The sequence below is a fragment of the Armigeres subalbatus genome, chromosome 1, assembly GCF_024139115.2.
Source record: "Armigeres subalbatus isolate Guangzhou_Male chromosome 1, GZ_Asu_2, whole genome shotgun sequence".
In the NCBI taxonomy this organism is placed as follows: domain Eukaryota; kingdom Metazoa; phylum Arthropoda; class Insecta; order Diptera; family Culicidae; genus Armigeres; species Armigeres subalbatus.
The window spans coordinates 48,093,999-48,119,962 of record NC_085139.1 but is presented as its reverse complement, the minus strand read 5'-3'; the positions used below and the strand labels follow the sequence as shown (position 1 = coordinate 48,119,962).

Sequence of the window (25,964 nt, the reverse complement as noted above, 5' to 3'; positions counted from 1 at the left end):
AACTCAGGTTGGGTATTTGAATCTACAATTGAATCAATTTTCCACTGACCAGTACCCAGGTGCATATGTGGATGCGAGCGAGGTTGGTGACCTCGACCTAGTGTCTTACACAGTTTTATGCGCTTACATCAATTTTTGAAAATAGTCCTCAGAATAAAACTCAGGTTGGGTATTTGAATCTACAATTGAATCAATTTTCCACTGACCAGTACCCAGGTGCATATGTGGATGCGAGCGAGGTTGGTGACCTCGACCTAGTGTCTTACACAGTTTTATGCGCTTACATCAATTTTTGAAAATAGTCCTCAGAATAAAACTCAGGTTGGGTATTTGAATCTACAATTGAATCAATTTTCCACTGACCAGTACCCAGGTGCATATGTGGATGCGAGCGAGGTTGGTGACCTCGACCTAGTGTCTTACACAGTTTTATGCGCTTACATCAATTTTTAAAAATAGTCCTAAGAAAAAAACTCAGGTTGGGTATTTGAATCTACAATTGAATAAATTTTCCACTGACCAGTACCCAGGTGCATATGTGGATGCGAGCGAGGTTGGTGACCTCGACCTAGTGTCTTTCACAGTTTTATGCGCTTACATCAATTTTTGAAAATAGTCCTCAGAATAAAACTCAGGTTGGGTATTTGAATCTACAATTGAATAAATTTTCCACTGACCAGTACCCAGGTGCATATGTGGATGCGAGCGAGGTTGGTGACCTCGACCTGGTGTCTTACACAGTTTTATACGCTTACATCAATTTTTAAAAATAGTCCTAAGAATAAAACTCAGGTTGGGTATTTGAATCTACAATTGAATAAATTTTCCACTGACCAGTACCCAGGTGCATATGTGGATGCGAGCGAGGTTGGTGACCTCGACCTAGTGTCTTACACAGTTTTATGCGCTTACATCAATTTTTGAAAATAGTCCTCAGAATAAAACTCAGGTTGGGTATTTGAATCTACAATTGAATAAATTTTCCACTGACCAGTACCCAGGTGCATATGTGGATGCGAGCGAGGTTGGTGACCTCGACCTGGTGTCTTACACAGTTTTATACGCTTACATCAATTTTTAAAAATAGTCCTAAGAAAAAAAACTCAGGTTGGGTATTTGAATCTACAATTGAATAAATTTTCCACTGACCAGTACCCAGGTGCATATGTGGATGCGAGCGAGGTTGGTGACCTCGACCTAGTGTCTTACACAGTTTTATGCGCTTACATCAATTTTTGAAAATAGTCCTCAGAATAAAACTCAGGTTGGGTATTTGAATCTACAATTGAATGAATTTTCCACTGACCAGTACCCAGGTGCATATGTGGATGCGAGCGAGGTTGGTGACCTCGACCTGGTGTCTTACACAGTTTTATGCGCTGACATCAATTTTTAAAAATAGTCCTAAGAAAAAAACTCAGGTTGGGTATTTGAATCTACAATTGAATAAATTTTCCACTGACCAGTACCCAGGTGCATATGTGGATGCGAGCGAGGTTGGTGACCTCGACCTAGTGTCTTACACAGTTTTATGCGCTTACATCAATTTTTGAAAATAGTCCTCAGAATAAAACTCAGGTTGGGTATTTGAATCTACAATTGAATAAATTTTCCACTCACCAGTACCCAGGTGCATATGTGGATGCGAGCGAGGTTGGTTGACCTCGACCTGGTGTCTTACACAGTTTTATACGCTTACATCAATTTTTAAAAATAGTCCTAAGAAAAAAACTCAGGTTGGGTATTTGAATCTACAATTGAATAAATTTTCCACTGACCAGTACCCAGGTGCATATGTGGATGCGAGCGAGGTTGGTGACCTCGACCTAGTGTCTTACACAGTTTTATGCGCTTACATCAATTTTTGAAAATAGTCCTCAGAATAAAACTCAGGTTGGGTATTTGAATCTACAATTGAATAAATTTTCCACTGACCAGTACCCAGGTGCATATGTGGATGCGAGCGAGGTTGGTGACCTCGACCTAGTGTCTTACACAGTTTTATGCGCTTACATCAATTTTTGAAAATAGTCCTCAGAATAAAACTCAGGTTGGGTATTTGAATCTACAATTGAATAAATTTTCCACTGACCAGTACCCAGGTGCATATGTGGATGCGAGCGAGGTTGGCGACCTCGACCTAGTGTCTTACACAGTTTTATACGCTTACATCAATTTTTAAAAATAGTCCTAAGAAAAAAAAACTCAGGTTGGGTATTTGAATCTACAATTGAATAAATTTTCCACTGACCAGTACCCAGGTGCATATGTGGATGCGAGCGAGGTTGGTGACCTCGACCTAGTGTCTTACACAGTTTTATGCGCTTACATCAATTTTTGAAAATAGTCCTCAGAATAAAACTCAGGTTGGGTATTTGAATCTACAATTGAATAAATTTTCCACTGACCAGTACCCAGGTGCATATGTGGATGCGAGCGAGGTTGGTGACCTCGACCTGGTGTCTTACACAGTTTTATACGCTTACATCAATTTTAAAAATAGTCCTAAGAAAAAACTCAGGTTGGGTATTTGAATCTACAATTGAATAAATTTTCCACTGACCAGTACCCAGGTGCATATGTGGATGCGAGCGAGGTTGGTGACCTCGACCTAGTGTCTTACACAGTTTTATGCGCTTACATCAATTTTTGAAAATAGTCCTCAGAATAAAACTCAGGTTGGGTATTTGAATCTACAATTGAATAAATTTTCCACTGACCAGTACCCAGGTGCATATGTGGATGCGAGCGAGGTTGGTGACCTCGACCTGGTGTCTTACACAGTTTTATACGCTTACATCAATTTTTAAAAATAGTCCTAAGAAAAAAACTCAGGTTGGGTATTTGAATCTACAATTGAATAAATTTTCCACTGACCAGTACCCAGGTGCATATGTGGATGCGAGCGAGGTTGGTGACCTCGACCTAGTGTCTTACACAGTTTTATGCGCTTACATCAATTTTTGAAAATAGTCCTCAGAATAAAACTCAGGTTGGGTATTTGAATCTACAATTGAATAAATTTTCCACTGACCAGTACCCAGGTGCATATGTGGATGCGAGCGAGGTTGGTGACCTCGACCTAGTGTCTTACACAGTTTTATGCGCTTACATCAATTTTTAAAAATAGTCCTAAGAAAAAAACTCAGGTTGGGTATTTGAATCTACAATTGAATAAATTTTCCACTGACCAGTACCCAGGTGCATATGTGGATGCGAGCGAGGTTGGTGACCTCGACCTAGTGTCTTACACAGTTTTATGCGCTTACATCAGTTTTTGAAAATAGTCCTCAGAATAAAACTCAGGTTGGGTATTTGAATTTACAATTGAATGAATTTTCCACTGACCAGTACCCAGGTGCATATGTGGATGCGAGCGAGGTTGGTGACCTCGACCTAGTGTCTTACACAGTTTTATGCGCTTACATCAGTTTTGAAAATAGTCCTCAGAATAAAACTCAGGTTGGGTATTTGAATCTACAATTGAATAAATTTTCCACTGACCAGTACCCAGGTGCATATGTGGATGCGAGCGAGGTTGGTGACCTCGACCTAGTGTCTTTCACAGTTTTATGCGCTTACATCAATTTTTGAAAATAGTCCTCAGAATAAAACTCAGGTTGGGTATTTGAATCTACAATTGAATAAATTTTCCACTGACCAGTACCCAGGTGCATATGTGGATGCGAGCGAGGTTGGTGACCTCGACCTAGTGTCTTACACAGTTTTATGCGCTTACATCAATTTTTGAAAATAGTCCTCAGAATAAAACTCAGGTTGGGTATTTGAATCTACAATTGAATAAATTTTCCACTGACCAGTACCCAGGTGCATATGTGGATGCGAGCGAGGTTGGTGACCTCGACCTAGTGTCTTTCACAGTTTTATGCGCTTACATCAATTTTGAAAATAGTCCTCAGAATAAAACTCAGGTTGGGTATTTGAATCTACAATTGAATAAATTTTCCACTGACCAGTACCCAGGTGCATATGTGGATGCGAGCGAGGTTGGTGACCTCGACCTAGTGTCTTACACAGTTTTATGCGCTTACATCAATTTTTGAAAATAGTCCTCAGAATAAAACTCAGGTTGGGTATTTGAATCTACAATTGAATAAATTTTCCACTGACCAGTACCCAGGTGCATATGTGGATGCGAGCGAGGTTGGTGACCTCGACCTAGTGTCTTACACAGTTTTATGCGCTTACATCAATTTTTGAAAATAGTCCTCAGAATAAAACTCAGGTTGGGTATTTGAATCTACAATTGAATAAATTTTCCACTGACCAGTACCCAGGTGCATATGTGGATGCGAGCGAGGTTGGTGACCTCGACCTAGTGTCTTTCACAGTTTTATGCGCTTACATCCAATTTTGAAAATAGTCCTCAGAATAAAACTCAGGTTGGGTATTTGAATCTACAATTGAATAAATTTTCCACTGACCAGTACCCAGGTGCATATGTGGATGCGAGCGAGGTTGGTGACCTCGACCTAGTGTCTTACACAGTTTTATGCGCTTACATCAATTTTGGAAATAGTCCTCAGAATAAAACTCAGGTTGGGTATTTGAATCTACAATTGAATAAATTTTCCACTGACCAGTACCCAGGTGCATATGTGGATGCGAGCGAGGTTGGTGACCTCGACCTAGTGTCTTACACAGTTTTATGCGCTTACATCAATTTTTGAAAATAGTCCTCAGAATAAAACTCAGGTTGGGTATTTGAATCTACAATTGAATAAATTTTCCACTGACCAGTACCCAGGTGCATATGTGGATGCGAGCGAGGTTGGTGACCTCGACCTAGTGTCTTACACAGTTTTATGCGCTTACATCAGTTTTGCAAATAGTCCTCAGAATAAAACTCAGGTTGGGTATTTGAATCTACAATTGAATAAATTTTCCACTGACCAGTATCCAGGTGCATATGTGGATGCGAGCGAGGTTGGTGACCTCGACCTAGTGTCTTTCACAGTTTTATGCGCTTACATCAGTTTTGAAAATAGTCCTCAGAATAAAACTCAGGTTGGGTATTTGAATCTACAATTGAATAAATTTTCCACTGACCAGTACCCAGGTGCATATGTGGATGCGAGCGAGGTTGGTGACCTCGACCTAGTGTCTTACACAGTTTTATGCGCTTACATCAATTTTTGAAAATAGTCCTCAGAATAAAACTCAGGTTGGGTATTTGAATCTACAATTGAATAAATTTTCCACTGACCAGTACCCAGGTGCATATGTGGATGCGAGCGAGGTTGGTGACCTCGACCTAGTGTCTTTCACAGTTTTATGCGCTTACATCAGTTTTTGAAAATAGTCCTCAGAATAAAACTCAGGTTGGGTATTTGAATCTACAATTGAATAAATTTTCCACTGACCAGTACCCAGGTGCATATGTGGATGCGAGCGAGGTTGGTGACCTCGACCTAGTGTCTTACACAGTTTTATGCGCTTACATCAGTTTTTGAAAATAGTCCTCAGAATAAAACTCAGGTTGGGTATTTGAATCTACAATTGAATAAATTTTCCACTGACCAGTACCCAGGTGCATATGTGGATGCGAGCGAGGTTGGTGACCTCGACCTAGTGTCTTACACAGTTTTATGCGCTTACATCAGTTTTTGAAAATAGTCCTCAGAATAAAACTCAGGTTGGGTATTTGAATTTACAATTGAATGAATTTTCCACTGACCAGTACCCAGGTGCATATGTGGATGCGAGCGAGGTTGGTGACCTCGACCTAGTGTCTTACACAGTTTTATGCGCTTACATCAATTTTTGAAAATAGTCCTCAGAATAAAACTCAGGTTGGGTATTTGAATCTACAATTGAATAAATTTTCCACTGACCAGTACCCAGGTGCATATGTGGATGCGAGCGAGGTTGGTGACCTCGACCTAGTGTCTTACACAGTTTTATGCGCTTACATCAGTTTTTGAAAATAGTCCTCAGAATAAAACTCAGGTTGGGTATTTGAATCTACAATTGAATAAATTTTCCACTGACCAGTACCCAGGTGCATATGTGGATGCGAGCGAGGTTGGTGACCTCGACCTAGTGTCTTACACAGTTTTATGCGCTTACATCAATTTTTGAAAATAGTCCTCAGAATAAAACTCAGGTTGGGTATTTGAATCTACAATTGAATAAATTTTCCACTGACCAGTACCCAGGTGCATATGTGGATGCGAGCGAGGTTGGTGACCTCGACCTAGTGTCTTACACAGTTTTATGCGCTTACATCAGTTTTTGAAAATAGTCCTCAGAATAAAACTCAGGTTGGGTATTTGAATCTACAATTGAATAAATTTTCCACTGACCAGTACCCAGGTGCATATGTGGATGCGAGCGAGGTTGGTGACCTCGACCTAGTGTCTTACACAGTTTTATGCGCTTACATCAGTTTTTGAAAATAGTCCTCAGAATAAAACTCAGGTTGGGTATTTGAATTTACAATTGAATGAATTTTCCACTGACCAGTACCCAGGTGCATATGTGGATGCGAGCGAGGTTGGTGACCTCGACCTAGTGTCTTTCACAGTTTTATGCGCTTACATCAATTTTGAAAATAGTCCTCAGAATAAAACTCAGGTTGGGTATTTGAATCTACAATTGAATAAATTTTCCACTGACCAGTACCCAGGTGCATATGTGGATGCGAGCGAGGTTGGTGACCTCGACCTAGTGTCTTACACAGTTTTATGCGCTTACATCAGTTTTTGAAAATAGTCCTCAGAATAAAACTCAGGTTGGGTATTTGAATCTACAATTGAATAAATTTTCCACTGACCAGTACCCAGGTGCATATGTGGATGCGAGCGAGGTTGGTGACCTCGACCTAGTGTCTTTCACAGTTTTATGCGCTTGCATCAATTTTTGAAAATAGTCCTCAGAATAAAACTCAGGTTGGGTATTTGAATCTACAATTGAATAAATTTTCCACTGACCAGTACCCAGGTGCATATGTGGATGCGAGCGAGGTTGGTTGACCTCGACCTGGTGTCTTACACAGTTTTATACGCTTACATCAATTTTTAAAAATAGTCCTAAGAAAAAAACTCAGGTTGGGTATTTGAATTTACAATTGAATGAATTTTCCACTGACCAGTACCCAGGTGCATATGTGGATGCGAGCGAGGTTGGTGACCTCGACCTAGTGTCTTACACAGTTTTATGCGCTTACATCAATTTTTGAAAATAGTCCTCAGAATAAAACTCAGGTTGGGTATTTGAATCTACAATTGAATAAATTTTCCACTGACCAGTACCCAGGTGCATATGTGGATGCGAGCGAGGTTGGTGACCTCGACCTAGTGTCTTACACAGTTTTATGCGCTTACATACAGTTTTGAAAATAGTCCTCAGAATAAAACTCAGGTTGGGTATTTGAATCTACAATTGAATAAATTTTCCACTGACCAGTACCCAGGTGCATATGTGGATGCGAGCGAGGTTGGTGACCTCGACCTAGTGTCTTACACAGTTTTATGCGCTTACATCAATTTTTGAAAATAGTCCTCAGAATAAAACTCAGGTTGGGTATTTGAATCTACAATTGAATAAATTTTCCACTGACCAGTACCCAGGTGCATATGTGGATGCGAGCGAGGTTGGTGACCTCGACCTAGTGTCTTACACAGTTTTATGCGCTTACATCAGTTTTTGAAAATAGTCCTCAGAATAAAACTCAGGTTGGGTATTTGAATCTACAATTGAATAAATTTTCCACTGACCAGTACCCAGGTGCATATGTGGATGCGAGCGAGGTTGGTGACCTCGACCTAGTGTCTTACACAGTTTTATGCGCTTACATCAGTTTTGAAAATAGTCCTCAGAATAAAACTCAGGTTGGGTATTTGAATTTACAATTGAATGAATTTTCCACTGACCAGTACCCAGGTGCATATGTGGATGCGAGCGAGGTTGGTGACCTCGACCTAGTGTCTTTCACAGTTTTATGCGCTTACATCAATTTTTGAAAATAGTCCTCAGAATAAAACTCAGGTTGGGTATTTGAATCTACAATTGAATAAATTTTCCACTGACCAGTACCCAGGTGCATATGTGGATGCGAGCGAGGTTGGTGACCTCGACCTAGTGTCTTACACAGTTTTATGCGCTTACATCAATTTTTGAAAATAGTCCTCAGAATAAAACTCAGGTTGGGTATTTGAATCTACAATTGAATAAATTTTCCACTGACCAGTACCCAGGTGCATATGTGGATGCGAGCGAGGTTGGTGACCTCGACCTAGTGTCTTTCACAGTTTTATGCGCTTACATCAGTTTTTGAAAATAGTCCTCAGAATAAAACTCAGGTTGGGTATTTGAATTTACAATTGAATGAATTTTCCACTGACCAGTACCCAGGTGCATATGTGGATGCGAGCGAGGTTGGTGACCTCGACCTAGTGTCTTTCACAGTTTTATGCGCTTGCATCAATTTTTGAAAATAGTCCTCAGAATAAAACTCAGGTTGGGTATTTGAATCTACAATTGAATAAATTTTCCACTGACCAGTACCCAGGTGCATATGTGGATGCGAGCGAGGTTGGTTGACCTCGACCTGGTGTCTTACACAGTTTTATACGCTTACATCAATTTTTAAAAATAGTCCTAAGAAAAAAACTCAGGTTGGGTATTTGAATTTACAATTGAATGAATTTTCCACTGACCAGTACCCAGGTGCATATGTGGATGCGAGCGAGGTTGGTGACCTCGACCTAGTGTCTTACACAGTTTTATGCGCTTACATCAATTTTTGAAAATAGTCCTCAGAATAAAACTCAGGTTGGGTATTTGAATCTACAATTGAATAAATTTTCCACTGACCAGTACCCAGGTGCATATGTGGATGCGAGCGAGGTTGGTGACCTCGACCTAGTGTCTTACACAGTTTTATGCGCTTACATCAATTTTTGAAAATAGTCCTCAGAATAAAACTCAGGTTGGGTATTTGAATCTACAATTGAATAAATTTTCCACTGACCAGTACCCAGGTGCATATGTGGATGCGAGCGAGGTTGGTGACCTCGACCTAGTGTCTTACACAGTTTTATGCGCTTACATCAATTTTTGAAAATAGTCCTCAGAATAAAACTCAGGTTGGGTATTTGAATCTACAATTGAATAAATTTTCCACTGACCAGTACCCAGGTGCATATGTGGATGCGAGCGAGGTTGGTGACCTCGACCTAGTGTCTTTCACAGTTTTATGCGCTTACATCAATTTTTGAAAATAGTCCTCAGAATAAAACTCAGGTTGGGTATTTGAATCTACAATTGAATAAATTTTCCACTGACCAGTACCCAGGTGCATATGTGGATGCGAGCGAGGTTGGTGACCTCGACCTAGTGTCTTTCACAGTTTTATGCGCTTACATCAGTTTTTGAAAATAGTCCTCAGAATAAAACTCAGGTTGGGTATTTGAATCTACAATTGAAGAAATTTTCCACTGACCAGTACCCAGGTGCATATGTGGATGCGAGCGAGGTTGGTGACCTCGACCTAGTGTCTTACACAGTTTTATGCGCTTACATCAATTTTTGAAAATAGTCCTCAGAATAAAACTCAGGTTGGGTATTTGAATCTACAATTGAATAAATTTTCCACTGACCAGTACCCAGGTGCATATGTGGATGCGAGCGAGGTTGGTGACCTCGACCTAGTGTCTTACACAGTTTTATGCGCTTACATCAGTTTTTGAAAATAGTCCTCAGAATAAAACTCAGGTTGGGTATTTGAATTTACAATTGAATGAATTTTCCACTGACCAGTACCCAGGTGCATATGTGGATGCGAGCGAGGTTGGTGACCTCGACCTAGTGTCTTACACAGTTTTATGCGCTTACATCAGTTTTTGAAAATAGTCCTCAGAATAAAACTCAGGTTGGGTATTTGAATCTACAATTGAATAAATTTTCCACTGACCAGTACCCAGGTGCATATGTGGATGCGAGCGAGGTTGGTGACCTCGACCTAGTGTCTTTCACAGTTTTATGCGCTTACATCAGTTTTTGAAAATAGTCCTCAGAATAAAACTCAGGTTGGGTATTTGAATCTACAATTGAATAAATTTTCCACTGACCAGTACCCAGGTGCATATGTGGATGCGAGCGAGGTTGGTGACCTCGACCTAGTGTCTTACACAGTTTTATGCGCTTACATCAATTTTTGAAAATAGTCCTCAGAATAAAACTCAGGTTGGGTATTTGAATCTACAATTGAATAAATTTTCCACTGACCAGTACCCAGGTGCATATGTGGATGCGAGCGAGGTTGGTGACCTCGACCTAGTGTCTTTCACAGTTTTATGCGCTTACATCAGTTTTGAAAATAGTCCTCAGAATAAAACTCAGGTTGGGTATTTGAATCTACAATTGAATAAATTTTCCACTGACCAGTACCCAGGTGCATATGTGGATGCGAGCGAGGTTGGTGACCTCGACCTAGTGTCTTACACAGTTTTATGCGCTTACATCAATTTTTGAAAATAGTCCTCAGAATAAAACTCAGGTTGGGTATTTGAATCTACAATTGAATGAATTTTCCACTGACCAGTACCCAGGTGCATATGTGGATGCGAGCGAGGTTGGTGACCTCGACCTAGTGTCTTACACAGTTTTATGCGCTTACATCAATTTTTGAAAATAGTCCTCAGAATAAAACTCAGGTTGGGTATTTGAATCTACAATTGAATAAATTTTCCACTGACCAGTACCCAGGTGCATATGTGGATGCGAGCGAGGTTGGTGACCTCGACCTAGTGTCTTACACAGTTTTATGCGCTTACATCAGTTTTGAAAATAGTCCTCAGAATAAAACTCAGGTTGGGTATTTGAATCTACAATTGAATAAATTTTCCACTGACCAGTACCCAGGTGCATATGTGGATGCGAGCGAGGTTGGTGACCTCGACCTAGTGTCTTACACAGTTTTATGCGCTTACATCAATTTTTGAAAATAGTCCTCAGAATAAAACTCAGGTTGGGTATTTGAATCTACAATTGAATAAATTTTCCACTGACCAGTACCCAGGTGCATATGTGGATGCGAGCGAGGTTGGTGACCTCGACCTAGTGTCTTACACAGTTTTATGCGCTTACATCAGTTTTGAAAATAGTCCTCAGAATAAAACTCAGGTTGGGTATTTGAATCTACAATTGAATAAATTTTCCACTGACCAGTACCCAGGTGCATATGTGGATGCGAGCGAGGTTGGTGACCTCGACCTAGTGTCTTACACAGTTTTATGCGCTTACATCAGTTTTTGAAAATAGTCCTCAGAATAAAACTCAGGTTGGGTATTTGAATTTACAATTGAATGAATTTTCCACTGACCAGTACCCAGGTGCATATGTGGATGCGAGCGAGGTTGGTGACCTCGACCTAGTGTCTTTCACAGTTTTATGCGCTTACATCAATTTTGAAAATAGTCCTCAGAATAAAACTCAGGTTGGGTATTTGAATCTACAATTGAATAAATTTTCCACTGACCAGTACCCAGGTGCATATGTGGATGCGAGCGAGGTTGGTGACCTCGACCTAGTGTCTTACACAGTTTTATGCGCTTACATCAGTTTTGAAAATAGTCCTCAGAATAAAACTCAGGTTGGGTATTTGAATCTACAATTGAATAAATTTTCCACTGACCAGTACCCAGGTGCATATGTGGATGCGAGCGAGGTTGGTGACCTCGACCTAGTGTCTTACACAGTTTTATGCGCTTACATCAGTTTTTGAAAATAGTCCTCAGAATAAAACTCAGGTTGGGTATTTGAATTTACAATTGAATGAATTTTCCACTGACCAGTACCCAGGTGCATATGTGGATGCGAGCGAGGTTGGTGACCTCGACCTAGTGTCTTTCACAGTTTTATGCGCTTACATCAATTTTTGAAAATAGTCCTCAGAATAAAACTCAGGTTGGGTATTTGAATCTACAATTGAATAAATTTTCCACTGACCAGTACCCAGGTGCATATGTGGATGCGAGCGAGGTTGGTGACCTCGACCTAGTGTCTTTCACAGTTTTATGCGCTTACATCAATTTTTGAAAATAGTCCTCAGAATAAAACTCAGGTTGGGTATTTGAATCTACAATTGAATGAATTTTCCACTGACCAGTACCCAGGTGCATATGTGGATGCGAGCGAGGTTGGTGACCTCGACCTAGTGTCTTACACAGTTTTATGCGCTTACATCAGTTTTTGAAAATAGTCCTCAGAATAAAACTCAGGTTGGGTATTTGAATTTACAATTGAATGAATTTTCCACTGACCAGTACCCAGGTGCATATGTGGATGCGAGCGAGGTTGGTGACCTCGACCTAGTGTCTTTCACAGTTTTATGCGCTTACATCAATTTTTGAAAATAGTCCTCAGAATAAAACTCAGGTTGGGTATTTGAATCTACAATTGAATGAATTTTCCACTGACCTGTTCCGTTCGTCACAGCAGCGACGCCCAATATTGACGCAGCGTCGACTTTGAGAAGACAGCGACCCGCAATGCTATTAAGCCGGCCGGCGAACGAGAGCGTGCGAGCGGAAAATTTGGAACGAAGTACAGTCGCGTATAAGATCTCGAACAGTGTAAAGCGTTTTCAAAAATAAAGTAGAATTAAGTGTTAATGTGTTAATTAATTCGAACCGGTCTTTATTAATACAGTCCACTTCCGAAGATCCATCCATCCAAGGGAATCGTAATCCAAGGACACTTCCGTGTCATTCCAAAGTTTACGACGATTACCCTCCACCAAGTCTTATGGTCCATTGTTACGGAACATAAATTGGTCCAGTCGAACCGGATCGGAATCCAGCCATCGAGAGGCTACCAACGGAAGGACCGGTATCCATCCACGAGAGGTCTCCAGTAACACGGAGGGCCAAATCCATCCCGAAAGAACACGTTACACATCTTGAATCCGGAAATCATCTTTTTCTACTGTTTTCTACACTACCCATTCGGTGGTTCGACAAGTGACGCCATTTTGAAAAATTCAAACAAGACGAACGTGGTTCGAAAAGTGACGCCATTTTGAAAAATTCAAACAAGACGAATCAAGAGGGTGCTTGCTCAAAGTGGTACAGTTGCGTCGGCGTTAGAGTTGCGAATCAGAACAATGTTTTCCGTCGCGATTATAGTGTGGTGAAAATAGCTTTGAACATTTCCGGAGCGAGTAACCTAAGAGTCTGGATACTAAATCCACCGCGAGTGCCTGACAAAGAGTTTGAACATTTCCGTAAAAAGTGATTGAGAGTGCCGAATAATACATTTATCGCGGGCTACGTTGCCGTTTAGAAGAGTAGCTGAAGACTATATCGAAAATGCCGTTGGAACATTCTCCGGTGAAGCAAGTGCAAGGAGAGCAGGTACAAGAAAAGCAAGTGCAAGAGGAGCAATCGGAAAACGTACCGATATTGAATCAATCGCAATTGCCTCCTCCTCCAAGCGGGCAAGGCTCAAGATCTGTTTCGTCCGGTTCATTTCATGGATTCACTTGGGAAGAGGGAGTGACACCGGAAACGATGCAGAAATTGAGAGGATTGTTCCGCCAAAGAAGCCACGCCGAGCAAAAGCTTGTGCGGATTCAACTCACCTTGCGAGACCAGAGAAATTTGAAGTTGGCCCAGCTGCAATGCACGAAGGAAAAACTAGTGGCGATCTATACCGAGTTCAGCCACTTCCATAGCGAAATCATGGCATTAATTCCTGACGAAGCTTCCGATGAGCAGGACGAAATATACTGTAGCTTCGAGGATCGTCACAGTGAATTGTCCAATCGTGTCCAGGAAATGATAAATTATTCTACTCCTCGAGAACCTACGAACTATTCCATTCCTCAACCACAAGTCATCATCCAGCAGCAACCGCTAAAAGCGCCAATACCTACGTTCGACGGCAATTACTCCAATTGGCCCAAATTCAAGGCGATTTTCCAGGACTTGATGGCGCAGTCGGGTGATTCGGAGGCGCTAAAACTATACCACCTGGATAAAGCGCTGATTGGATCCGCTTCAGGCATACTGGATGAAAAGATAATCAACGAAGGTAATTATCAGCAAGCTTGGAAAGTTCTAACGGATCGGTACGAAAACAAGCGTGTGATTGTCGAATCGCATATACGAGGATTGCTAAATCTAAAGAGAATGTCAAAGGGGACATTTAAAGAACTGGACAACCTGCTGAGCGAAGCAACCGGTCACGTTGAAAGTCTACGGTTCCAGAAACAGGAGCTGATTGGGATTTCTGAACACATCGTAGTGTACCTCATCGTAACTGCTTTGGACGATTCAACGCGAATGGCTTGGGAGCGCACCCAGCAGAGAGGAGAGCTTCCGAAATACGACCAAACTATTTTCTTCCTCAAGACGAACTGCCAAATCTTGGAACAGTGTGAATCATCACGAGCTCTATCTCAGCCAACAATTCCCAAGACAAAAGCCATGTCAAGCATTAGCAAGATGCCACCGCTAAAAACAAATGCAGCCACCACAAGCTCCAGTACCTATCAAGCGTCGTGTCAAATCTGTGGTGGTGGACATTTCAACTTCCAGTGTGAAACGTTCAAGCAACTAACTGCCACACAACGGGCAGAAAAGGTACGAGCAACTGGTTTGTGCTACAACTGCCTCCGCAAGGGTCATCAGTCGAGAGAATGTACGTCGAGCAAAACGTGTCAACGATGCAGCAAAAGACACCATACCCTCCTCCACGAAGAAACCGGACGGAACAACAGCCAAGAGGGCAAAACAAATGTCGCTTGCCCACAGTCACCTCGAATCGTCAATCAAGAAGCTGCTATTCAACCTCCTGTTCCGGTGGTGGATCAATCCGTATCCACTACTTGCTCAAGTAACTATGTTCCAGCATCGAAGACCGTTCTACTGCTCACTGCAGTCGTCCAAGCCATAGACAAACATAACCGACCACATCCGTGCCGAGTTTTACTTGACAGTGGGTCTCAAGTAAATTTCGTCACTGAGGAAATGGCAAACCGCCTTGGTGCTCCTAAGATGCAAGCTAACGTCCCAATCACAGGAATCAACGCTTTGAGAAGCCTAGCTCGGGATAAAGTCTTCATTAAATTTCGATCAAGCTACGGAGGTTTTCAAGCAAATATTGAGTGCCTGGTTACTCCCAAAGTGACTGGTATTATTCCGAACGTAAGGATCGATTTTGATTCATGGAAACTTCCAGAAGGCATCCAGCTCGCCGATCCACGTTTCTTCCATCCAGAAAAAGTCGACATGCTTATCGGAGGAGAGCTTTTCTTCGATATTTTGAAGCCTGACCACTTTAGCCTTGGTACGAATCTTCCTCAACTACGTGACACTCATCTAGGATGGGTGGTAGCAGGCGTGATAAACGAGCCGTACATTTCCAATGCGGCAATTCAACATGCCAACGTTGCGTCAATCAACACCATTGAGAAAATGATGCAACAATTCTGGAATATGGAGGAAGTACCGGATGTGTCTCCCTTTTCACCCGAACAACTGTCTTGTGAAGCACATTTTATGTCAACATACGAGCGTAATGAAACCGGCAGGTTCGTGGTGAGATTACCCTTCAAGGACAACGTAGATCTGCTAGATAATTGTCGTTCTCTGGCATTAAAACGATTTCTTATGCTGGAGAAACGCTTAGAACGCAATCCGGAGCTAAAGCAATCATACTGCGAATTCATCAAACAATATGAGGAACTTGGCCACTGCCGGAAATCAAGGAGGCTGACGATCCACCGAATTTGAGCACCTACTACCTTCCACACCATGCTGTTCTACGACCGTCGAGCTCAACCACCAAGTGTCGTGTGGTATTCGACGCTAGTGCCAAATCGGAGACGTCTAAATTATCGCTCAACGAAGTGCTACAGGTCGGTCCGGTGGTGCAAAACGGGATATTTTCCATTACGCTGCGATTCCGTAAGTACTTTTATGGTTTTTCAGCGGACGTAGAAAAAATGTACCGACAAGTGCTTATGGCGCCAGAGGACAGACGCTTTCTTCGTTGCTTCTGGAGATCTGATCCTTCCCATTCTCTACGGGTACTTGAGTTGAATACGGTTACATACGGTACCGCGTGCGCGCCGCATCAAGCAACGAGGTGTTTGGTGCAGCTAGCTAAGGATGATGGCGCTGATTTTCCTATCGGTGCTCGCATTCTGAGTGAAGACTTTTACGTCGATGATGCCCTGTCTGGTGCCAACACTATAGAAGAAGCCATCGAGTGTCAACGTCAACTAAAATTTCTTCTTGCTCGAGGTGGATTTCACATCCACAAATGGTGTTCAAACTCGAACGAATTCCTCGAACACATACCACCAGCCGATCGTGAAAGGAGGGTTCCATTAACCGAATATGGACCGAACGAGGTGATAAAGGTGCTTGGTTTATTGTGGGATCCTAACGTCGACGTCTTTTGATTGCTAATCCACCTAGCAGTTGTATTCCGAAAGATAAGCCAGCCACAAAACGAGAAATTTATTCTGAGGTGGCAAAGTTATTCGACCCACTTGGGCTTTTCGCGCCGGTTATCGTTATTGCCAAGCTATTGGTACAACAGCTGTGGAGAACGTCAGCAGGATGGGATGATCCAATCGACAAAACATGTCAAGAAAAATGGTCTGTTCTTCAAGTGTCGCTGCCAGAACTTCAACTTATCAAGGTTCCACGATGTGTTGCATTTCCTGATAGTGTCGCTTATGAATTGCATGGCTTCGCTGATGCATCAAATGTGGCTTATGGTGCGTGCATCTATTTGCGAAGCATTTTCGTTGATGGTTCTGCACGATTGCGTCTTTTATGCAGCAAATCAAAGGTCGCTCCATTGCACGATCTTTCCATTCCACGGAAGGAACTTTGTGCTGCCCTTCTATTGACGCAATTAATCGCCCAAGTGATTCCTGCGCTCCAGATGCCTTTTCGAAGAGTTGTCCTTTGGTCGGACAGTACAATCGTTTTGGCTTGGCTCAAGAAGCCATTGGATCAGCTTCAAACGTTCGTGAGGAATCGGATTGCGATTATACAAACAGAGACCAAGGAGCATGAATGGAATTATATTCGTTCGGCAAACAATCCCGCCGACATCGTTTCACGAGGGCAGCTGCCGGAGGACTTGAAACAAAACATCCTTTGGTGGAATGGTCCACATTTTCTGGAGGAGTGCACATACGAGGTCGACGAAGTTGAAGAAATTCGCGAGAACAATCTTCCTGAGCTTAAAGCTCATGTTGCAACGCCTGAAAGTAGCTGCGACCCTTTTCCATTCTTCCTGCATCATAGTTCGTTTAGGAAAATCCAACGTATCATGGGATATGTTTTGAGGTTTATCAGCAACTGCCGGGGTATCCGGACATCGAATCCGGTGAAACAAATTCATCTCACTATCGTAGAACTTCGTCAAGCATCAGAAGCAATCGTGAAGGTGATCCAGCGTTTGCATTTCGGCGATGAAATTCAACGAGTGGTTTCCAAACAAACATGTAAGCGTCTTGGCAACCTGAGTCCAGTGTATGATAACGGCTTACTACGAGTCGGAGGGCGATTGGATCGCTCTAAATTGCCGTTTGCATCGAAGCATCAACTCATTATTCCCGACAAAGATCCTGTAATAAAGAAAATGATAAGTGCGTTGCATGTAGAACATCTCCACGTTGGACAAACTGGTTTAATCAGTGTTATTCGCCAAAGATACTGGCTCCTGAACGCGAAATCTACTGTGCGACAAGTCGCTCGTTCCTGTGTCAAATGTTTTCGTGTTAATCCTGTTGAAATCAAGCAGCTGATGGGGAATCTACCGTCGTCAAGAGTCGTGCCATCACCACCTTTCGCTGTGACTGGGGTGGATTATGCAGGTCCGTTCCAAGTGAGACAAGGTTCACATCGTCCGATGCTGATGAAATCGTATGTTGCGGTTTATGTATGTATGGCGACGAAGGCTGTGCATTTGGAAATTGTATCGGATTTATCAACTGATGCCTTCCTGGCGTCATTAAGAAGATTTGTTAGCAGAAGAGGAATGGTACAGCAAATACATTCGGACAATGCTACTAATTTTCACGGAGCGGAGAATGAACTACATGCGTTATACCAGCAATTCCAAGACCAACAAGTGGTGAAGAAAATCCAACAGTTTTGCCAAGTTCGGGAAATCCAGTGGCAATTCATTCCACCGGACGCACCAGAGTTCGGTGGTCTCTGGGAAGCAGCAGTTAAGGCGACGAAATTCCACCTGAAGCGCATAGTGGGCAATGTAAAACTCACGTTTGAAGAAATGGCGACTATTCTGACGGAGATAGAAGCTATTTTGAACTCTCGTCCATTGTTCAGTTTGTCCAGTGATTCATCAGACCCACAGGTAATTACACCAGCTCATTATTTGATAGGTCGACCCTTGAATGCTCCAGCCGAGCCATCCTTGGAAGATATCAAGGTCAACCGACTTGATGCTGCCATCTGCATCTGCAACTAATGCGTGAGCATTTCTGGCGAGCGTGGTCTAGGGACTACCTCAATACTCTTCAGCCACGTAAGAAAAACCTACATGTAACAACAAATCTGCGGCCTGGAATGGTAATCCTTCTCCACGATAAGAACCAACCACCGCTCAGTTGGAAACTGGGCAGAATCACAGCTGTGTATCCAGGTGATGACGGCTTAGTCCGAGCCGTTGACGTATTCAGCAATGGAGCAACCTACCGCCGGCCCATCAACAAGGTTTCAGTTCTTCCTATTGAGGACAACATCGTCTCTTCTTCTGTGCCTAGTTCTGTTGATACGATGTCTCAACCGGGGGGAGAATGTTCCGTTCGTCACAGCAGCGACGCCCAATATTGACGCAGCGTCGACTTTGAGAAGACAGCGACCCGCAATGCTATTAAGCCGGCCGGCGAACGAGAGCGTGCGAGCGGAAAATTTGGAACGAAGTACAGTCGCGTATAAGATCTCGAACAGTGTAAAGCGTTTTCAAAAATAAAGTAGAATTAAGTGTTAATGTGTTAATTAATTCGAACCGGTCTTTATTAATACAGTCCACTTCCGAAGATCCATCCATCCAAGGGAATCGTAATCCAAGGACACTTCCGTGTCATTCCAAAGTTTACGACGATTACCCTCCACCAAGTCTTATGGTCCATTGTTACGGAACAGACCAGTACCCAGGTGCATATGTGGATGCGAGCGAGGTTGGTGACCTCGACCTAGTGTCTTACACAGTTTTATGCGCTTACATCAATTTTTGAAAATAGTCCTCAGAATAAAACTCAGGTTGGGTATTTGAATCTACAATTGAATAAATTTTCCACTGACCAGTACCCAGGTGCATATGTGGATGCGAGCGAGGTTGGTGACCTCGACCTAGTGTCTTTCACAGTTTTATGCGCTTACATCAATTTTTGAAAATAGTCCTCAGAATAAAACTCAGGTTGGGTATTTGAATCTACAATTGAATGAATTTTCCACTGACCAGTACCCAGAAGCATATGTGGATGCGAGCGAGGTTGGTGACCTCGACCTAGTGTCTTACACAGTTTTATGCGCTTACATCAATTTTTGAAAATAGTCCTCAGAATAAAACTCAGGTTGGGCATTTGAATCTACAATTGAATGAATTTTCCACTGACCAGTACCCAGGTGCATATGTGGATGCGAGCGAGGTTGGTGACCTCGACCTAGTGTCTTACACAGTTTTATGCGCTTACATCAGTTTTTGAAAATAGTCCTCAGAATAAAACTCAGGTTGGGTATTTGAATTTACAATTGAATGAATTTTCCACTGACCAGTACCCAGGTGCATATGTGGATGCGAGCGAGGTTGGTGACCTCGACCTAGTGTCTTACACAGTTTTATGCGCTTACATCAATTTTTGAAAATAGTCCTCAGAATAAAACTCAGGTTGGGTATTTGAATCTACAATTGAATAAATTTTCCACTGACCAGTACCCAGGTGCATATGTGGATGCGAGCGAGGTTGGTGACCTCGACCTAGTGTCTTACACAGTTTTATGCGCTTACATCAATTTTTGAAAATAGTCCTCAGAATAAAACTCAGGTTGGGTATTTGAATCTACAATTGAATAAATTTTCCACTGACCAGTACCCAGGTGCATATGTGGATGCGAGCGAGGTTGGTGACCTCGACCTAGTGTCTTTCACAGTTTTATGCGCTTACATCAGTTTTTGAAAATAGTCCTCAGAATAAAACTCAGGTTGGGTATTTGAATCTACAATTGAATAAATTTTCCACTGACCAGTACCCAGGTGCATATGTGGATGCGAGCGAGGTTGGTGACCTCGACCTAGTGTCTTACACAGTTTTATGCGCTTACATCAATTTTTGAAAATAGTCCTCAGAATAAAACTCAGGTTGGGTATTTGAATCTACAATTGAATAAATTTTCCACTGACCAGTACCCAGGTGCATATGTGGATGCGAGCGAGGTTGGTGACCTCGACCTAGTGTCTTACACAGTTTTATGCGCTTACATCAGTTTTTGAAAATAGTCCCCAGAATAAAACTCAGGTTGGGTATTTGAATCTACAATTGAATAAATTTTCCACTGACCAGTACCCAGGTGCATATGTGGATGCGAGCGAGGTTGGTGACCTCGACCTAGTGTCTTACACAGTTTTATGCGCTTACATCAATTTTTGAAAATAGTCCTCAGAATAAAACTCAGGTTGGGTATTTGAATCTACAATTGAATAAATTTTCCACTGACCAGTACCCAGGTGCATATGTGGATGCGAGCGAGGTTGGTGACCTCGACCAAGTGTCTTACACAGTTTTATGCGCTTACATCAATTTTGAAAATAGTCCTCAGAATAAAACTCAGGTTGGGTATTTGAATCTACAATTGAATAAATTTTCCACTGACCAGTACCCAGGTGCATATGTGGATGCGAGCGAGGTTGGTGACCTCGACCTAGTGTCTTACACAGTTTTATGCGCTTACATCAGTTTTTGAAAATAGTCCTCAGAATAAAACTCAGGTTGGGTATTTGAATTTACAATTGAATGAATTTTCCACTGACCAGTACCCAGGTGCATATGTGGATGCGAGCGAGGTTGGTGACCTCGACCTAGTGTCTTACACAGTTTTATGCGCTTACATCAATTTTTGAAAATAGTCCTCAGAATAAAACTCAGGTTGGGTATTTGAATCTACAATTGAATAAATTTTCCACTGACCAGTACCCAGGTGCATATGTGGATGCGAGCGAGGTTGGTGACCTCGACCTAGTGTCTTTCACAGTTTTATGCGCTTACATCAAGTTTTGAAAATAGTCCTCAGAATAAAACTCAGGTTGGGTATTTGAATCTACAATTGAATAAATTTTCCACTGACCAGTACCCAGGTGCATATGTGGATGCGAGCGAGGTTGGTGACCTCGACCTAGTGTCTTACACAGTTTTATGCGCTTACATCAATTTTTGAAAATAGTCCTCAGAATAAAACTCAGGTTGGGTATTTGAATCTACAATTGAATAAATTTTCCACTGACCAGTACCCAGGTGCATATGTGGATGCGAGCGAGGTTGGTGACCTCGACCTAGTGTCTTTCACAGTTTTATGCGCTTACATCAATTTTTGAAAATAGTCCTCAGAATAAAACTCAGGTTGGGTATTTGAATCTACAATTGAATGAATTTTCCACTGACCTGTACCCAGGTGCATATGTGGATGCGAGCGAGGTTGGTGACCTCGACCTAGTGTCTTTCACAGTTTTATGCGCTTACATCAAGTTTTGAAAATAGTCCTCAGAATAAAACTCAGGTTGGGTATTTGAATCTACAATTGAATAAATTTTCCACTGACCAGTACCCAGGTGCATATGTGGATGCGAGCGAGGTTGGTGACCTCGACCTAGTGTCTTACACAGTTTTATGCGCTTACATCAATTTTTGAAAATAGTCCTCAGAATAAAACTCAGGTTGGGTATTTGAATCTACAATTGAATAAATTTTCCACTGACCAGTACCCAGGTGCATATGTGGATGCGAGCGAGGTTGGTGACCTCGACCTAGTGTCTTTCACAGTTTTATGCGCTTACATCAATTTTTGAAAATAGTCCTCAGAATAAAACTCAGGTTGGGTATTTGAATCTACAATTGAATAAATTTTCCACTGACCAGTACCCAGGTGCATATGTGGATGCGAGCGAGGTTGGTGACCTCGACCTAGTGTCTTACACAGTTTTATGCGCTTACATCAATTTTTGAAAATAGTCCTCAGAATAAAACTCAGGTTGGGTATTTGAATCTACAATTGAATAAATTTTCCACTGACCAGTACCCAGGTGCATATGTGGATGCGAGCGAGGTTGGTGACCTCGACCTAGTGTCTTTCACAGTTTTATGCGCTTACATCAATTTTTGAAAATACTCCTCAGAATAAAACTCAGGTTGGGTATTTGAATCTACAATTGAATAAATTTTCCACTGACCAGTACCCAGGTGCATATGTGGATGCGAGCGAGGTTGGTTGACCTCGACCTGGTGTCTTACACAGTTTTATACGCTTACATCAATTTTTAAAAATAGTCCTAAGAAAAAAACTCAGGTTGGGTATTTGAATTTACAATTGAATGAATTTTCCACTGACCTTCTGCGTTGTTCTCGACTGAACTCCATTCGCTTATTGTTTCCATTGGTGGCGTCGATCTACAGTGAGATACTTCCAGGCACACTCCAATCGGTCTGCCACGGATGCAATTGGTGGCCATACTCGGCAGAACACCCGAATAATTCCCCGCAAATCCATGATTGTGTTGTAAAGATCCATCGTTTCAATGTTGGCTCGAAACTTCTGTCATTATCTTCTCGTAGGATTTCGGTTTGCTGCTCCAATGCGAAGGATTTTTCCTCCAGAAATCTTACCAACTCTCGCAGCTGCTGCCGTTCGGTATCTGCCGTATTGAATCGTTCTTCAGTTTGTTTAATTTTCAACACAATTGTCACGGAAGCGATTCCTTTTCTTTATCACTCGCGGGGAACCTCTTAATCACACGCGGGAAATCTCTCGCTGCTCCTCCACTAGATGAGACGGATTTCATACTGGAAGTGCTGGAATTTGCTGAGACCGACATCTTAACCGGAACTATTCTGGTTTTTTGGTCGTAGGTTTTCTACAGGGAGGTGCTGTATTACTAACCTTTCCCATGTTCCGTAACTTTGTGTTCTTTCTGACCGGGTTATACCAGGCACCTGCGAAATACCTGCTGAATTTAGATTTAGAAACTTCATCACGAAAAAAACCGTCGTAAAAAATTTTCTCTGGACTGCGGTGCAACGTTTTTTTTTTAAATTTACGATTTTCATATGTAAACAACAATTCGGAAATTCGAATTGCTGCACGAACGATTAAAAACAAAAAGTTCTCACATACACCAATGTACATCAGTGTAAGATTTGCAAAATGACAGAAAAACGATAAGTTATGCAGAATCCGAGTATGGGCGCCTGACGGCGCCCCCCCATTTAAAATACACGGGGACCAAAATCCGGGTGAAAATTTTCCCGAGGTGTAAAGTTGCCTTTAGGTTTTTATATGGGGTGGTTGCGTAATTTGTGAACAGCCCTTACTATAAAAATAACTTGAGAACGGATTCCAAATTATTTTTGTTAATTTTGACATTTCTCTCACATTCGCGATCTCGCTTTCTGCTTTAAAAAATCATGCTGAAGATTGTGCAACATTCGGCTTCAGTTTTTCAGTGAATAATACAACCTAATTTGCTACCAATTGAAACAAAATTTAATTTATAAGATTGTATCTGCTGTCCCCTTATTGAGTGATGCATTCTGACTTATCCCCACATTTGCATACACCCGAGTGCAATCGATTGATTGACCTGCTCAAGAATTGCCACACGGAGGTAAGATAAAACGCTAGTTACTAGTTGCGGCCGCCAAAGCTATAATGTTGGAATCTTGCAGCATAAATACGCCAAATTCGTCGGATTTTGTAACGATTTTAACGACCAAGTCCTCGATTGTCTGCGGAACGAGCGAAAAGAGCACAGCAGGAAGAACCGGGAGCAAGCGCAGGAGAAACAGCGTCTGGTACAGGAGCGTATGAGGCAGCTCAGAAAAGAGGGTGATTCCGGGAATACCGTGTAAAGATGATTGATTTGGAAGGTAGTGTATCATTTAAAAAAAAAAAGTTTCCGCGCTATTCACAATATAAAACGCCACAGGTTACTATTTTACCGAAGAGCCGCAAATCATTTGCGGCGAAACAGTTCGATCGATCGTCGCCGATTTCGTGGAAGATTATCCCTCAACTGTCGATCGCTTTTATACCCGTTATTACTATGTGCACCCGGGAAAGGAGAACGAACCGCATCAGGTGCTGTTCCACTCCAATCGCATCTGTTTGATTGGCTTGGCTCCGGAGCACGTAGCGTTCCAGAAAGGCATCAAGACGGTTACGTTCGAAGTGGGCAAGATCGATCGCAGCGAAAACCAAGTAAGTGGAAAGAAAAAAAGCGGGGGGATGATTTTGCAGATGGATTCCACATTGGCACTTATCACCTGTGAGGACGGCAGTGTGTACAAAGTGCGAGGTTGTGTTCAAGGGAAGTTAGTAGAAGTTAATAAGCGGGTGGTTGAAAATATAGATTTGCTCAGAGGTGAAGGAGATGGGTACGTTGCGATTGTTATGCCTAAACCGGAACAGTGCAAAGCGATTAGATGTAAACTATTGTCCAGAGAACAGTATGTAGAGAAATATCAATAGACGAATTATAGAGTTCTCATTTTGACACGATATATATTGTATTCGATAACAAAGAAAGCCAGTCTAATATGTAATAATATCACCCGCTCCTGAATGTATTCGATTATTCATCCATTACATTATGGTCTAAGGGGCCCTCCTTAGCCGTGTGGTAAGACGCGCGGCTACAAAGCAAGACCATGCTGAGGGTGGCTGGGTTCGATTCCCGGTGCCGGTCTAGACAATTTTCGGATTGGAAATTGTCTCGACTTCTCTGGGCATAAAAGTATCATCGTGTTAGCCTCATGATATACGAATGCAAAAATGGTAACTTGGCTTAGAAACCTCGTAGTTAATAACTGTGGAAGTGCTTAATGAACACTAAGCTGCGAGGCGGCTCTGTCCCAGTGTGGGGATGTAATGCCAATAAGAAGAAGAAGAAGATTATGGTCTAACACTCTAAAAAATCATCACGTCTTATTCACGTGAAAAATCACGTAACTCGTCTGTCTTGAACAAACGACGATTGTTACGTGACGTTAGTAATGCTCACCTGGAATTCACGTAACTTTTACTAAAAATCTTGGTGAATATGACTGTATACCCACGTAAACAATTTTAGTAAGATTGTGTTAGTGTGATTGCAGCTTCGGCATTTGCGGAAGACCTGCATTGTAAATAAACTAGAATGAATGATACATAACCTAAACATAATGAGGCTTCGCGGAGGTAAGTGATATTTTCCGTACCTGCATTTTTCCTCCTTGGAAAAAATCAACGGAGGTTGGATAAAATTTATTAGAATCGTGGAAAAATGATGTGAAAGAAATAGAAGCTGCTTGGAAGTCTAGAGCTACAGTTTTCCGGTCGCGTTAGTATAAAATTTGTAGTCTACTTTCCACTACTTTTTGGTTAATTACGAGCGGCAATATTAGCAATTTTCGAGCCAAAAATTGGTTTTAAAATTCTCAGCGATTCCTTTTGACATAATTTCTCAACAAATCTGATAAATTCCATTCAACATCCGCCGATAACTTTGTTTTTCTTCAACAGTGTTTCTGCAATAACTCCAAAGCGCAATGATCAAATGACGGCATTTCAATGTATCAATGCATCAACAACGTGGACAATATTCCCTTTTATAGGAAGTCCCTGTTCATGTTTGCATTCATTCCAAAATCACTATATTGCAATACATTTCCAAACATGTAGTGGTTACCTGCTGATTTGTAG

General features: G+C 42.0%; 3 protein-coding genes across 3 annotated transcripts; all 3 read left to right on the top strand.

The window, feature by feature from the left end:
• The first annotated feature begins 13,334 nt into the window (after positions 1-13,334).
• LOC134206142 (uncharacterized) lies at positions 13,335-18,483 on the top strand. The gene is made up of 3 exons (XM_062681833.1): positions 13,335-15,559; positions 16,561-16,756; positions 16,927-18,483. Exons 1-3 carry the CDS (start codon positions 13,335-13,337, stop codon positions 18,481-18,483), a joined length of 3,978 nt encoding a protein of 1,325 aa, XP_062537817.1.
• A 5,193-nt stretch (positions 18,484-23,676) lies between these two features.
• LOC134208359 (COX assembly mitochondrial protein 2 homolog) lies at positions 23,677-24,133 on the top strand. Its single transcript, XM_062684349.1, has 2 exons — positions 23,677-23,889; positions 23,951-24,133. The coding sequence occupies exons 1-2, from the start codon at positions 23,809-23,811 to the stop codon at positions 24,131-24,133; spliced, it is 264 nt and encodes an 87-aa protein (XP_062540333.1). The 5' UTR covers positions 23,677-23,808.
• LOC134208357 (protein Abitram) lies at positions 24,013-24,782 on the top strand. Its single transcript, XM_062684348.1, has 2 exons — positions 24,013-24,151; positions 24,211-24,782. The coding sequence occupies exons 1-2, from the start codon at positions 24,136-24,138 to the stop codon at positions 24,750-24,752; spliced, it is 558 nt and encodes a 185-aa protein (XP_062540332.1). The 5' UTR covers positions 24,013-24,135; the 3' UTR covers positions 24,753-24,782.
• Positions 24,783-25,964: the final 1,182 nt, after the last annotated feature.

Coding starts and splice junctions, on each gene's coding strand:
- LOC134206142 (XM_062681833.1), top strand. CDS start 13,335: ATGCCGTTGGAACATTCTCCGGTGAAGCAAGTGCAAGGAGAGCAGGTA. Junction 15,560..16,560: donor GAGCGTAATGAAACCGGCAG/GTTCGTGGTGAG, acceptor GTTATTGCCAAG/CTATTGGTACAACAGCTGTG. Junction 16,757..16,926: donor TGCATCAAATGTGGCTTATG/GTGCGTGCATCT, acceptor CCTGCGCTCCAG/ATGCCTTTTCGAAGAGTTGT.
- LOC134208359 (XM_062684349.1), top strand. CDS start 23,809: ATGCATTCTGACTTATCCCCACATTTGCATACACCCGAGTGCAATCGA. Junction 23,890..23,950: donor TCAAGAATTGCCACACGGAG/GTAAGATAAAAC, acceptor GGAATCTTGCAG/CATAAATACGCCAAATTCGT.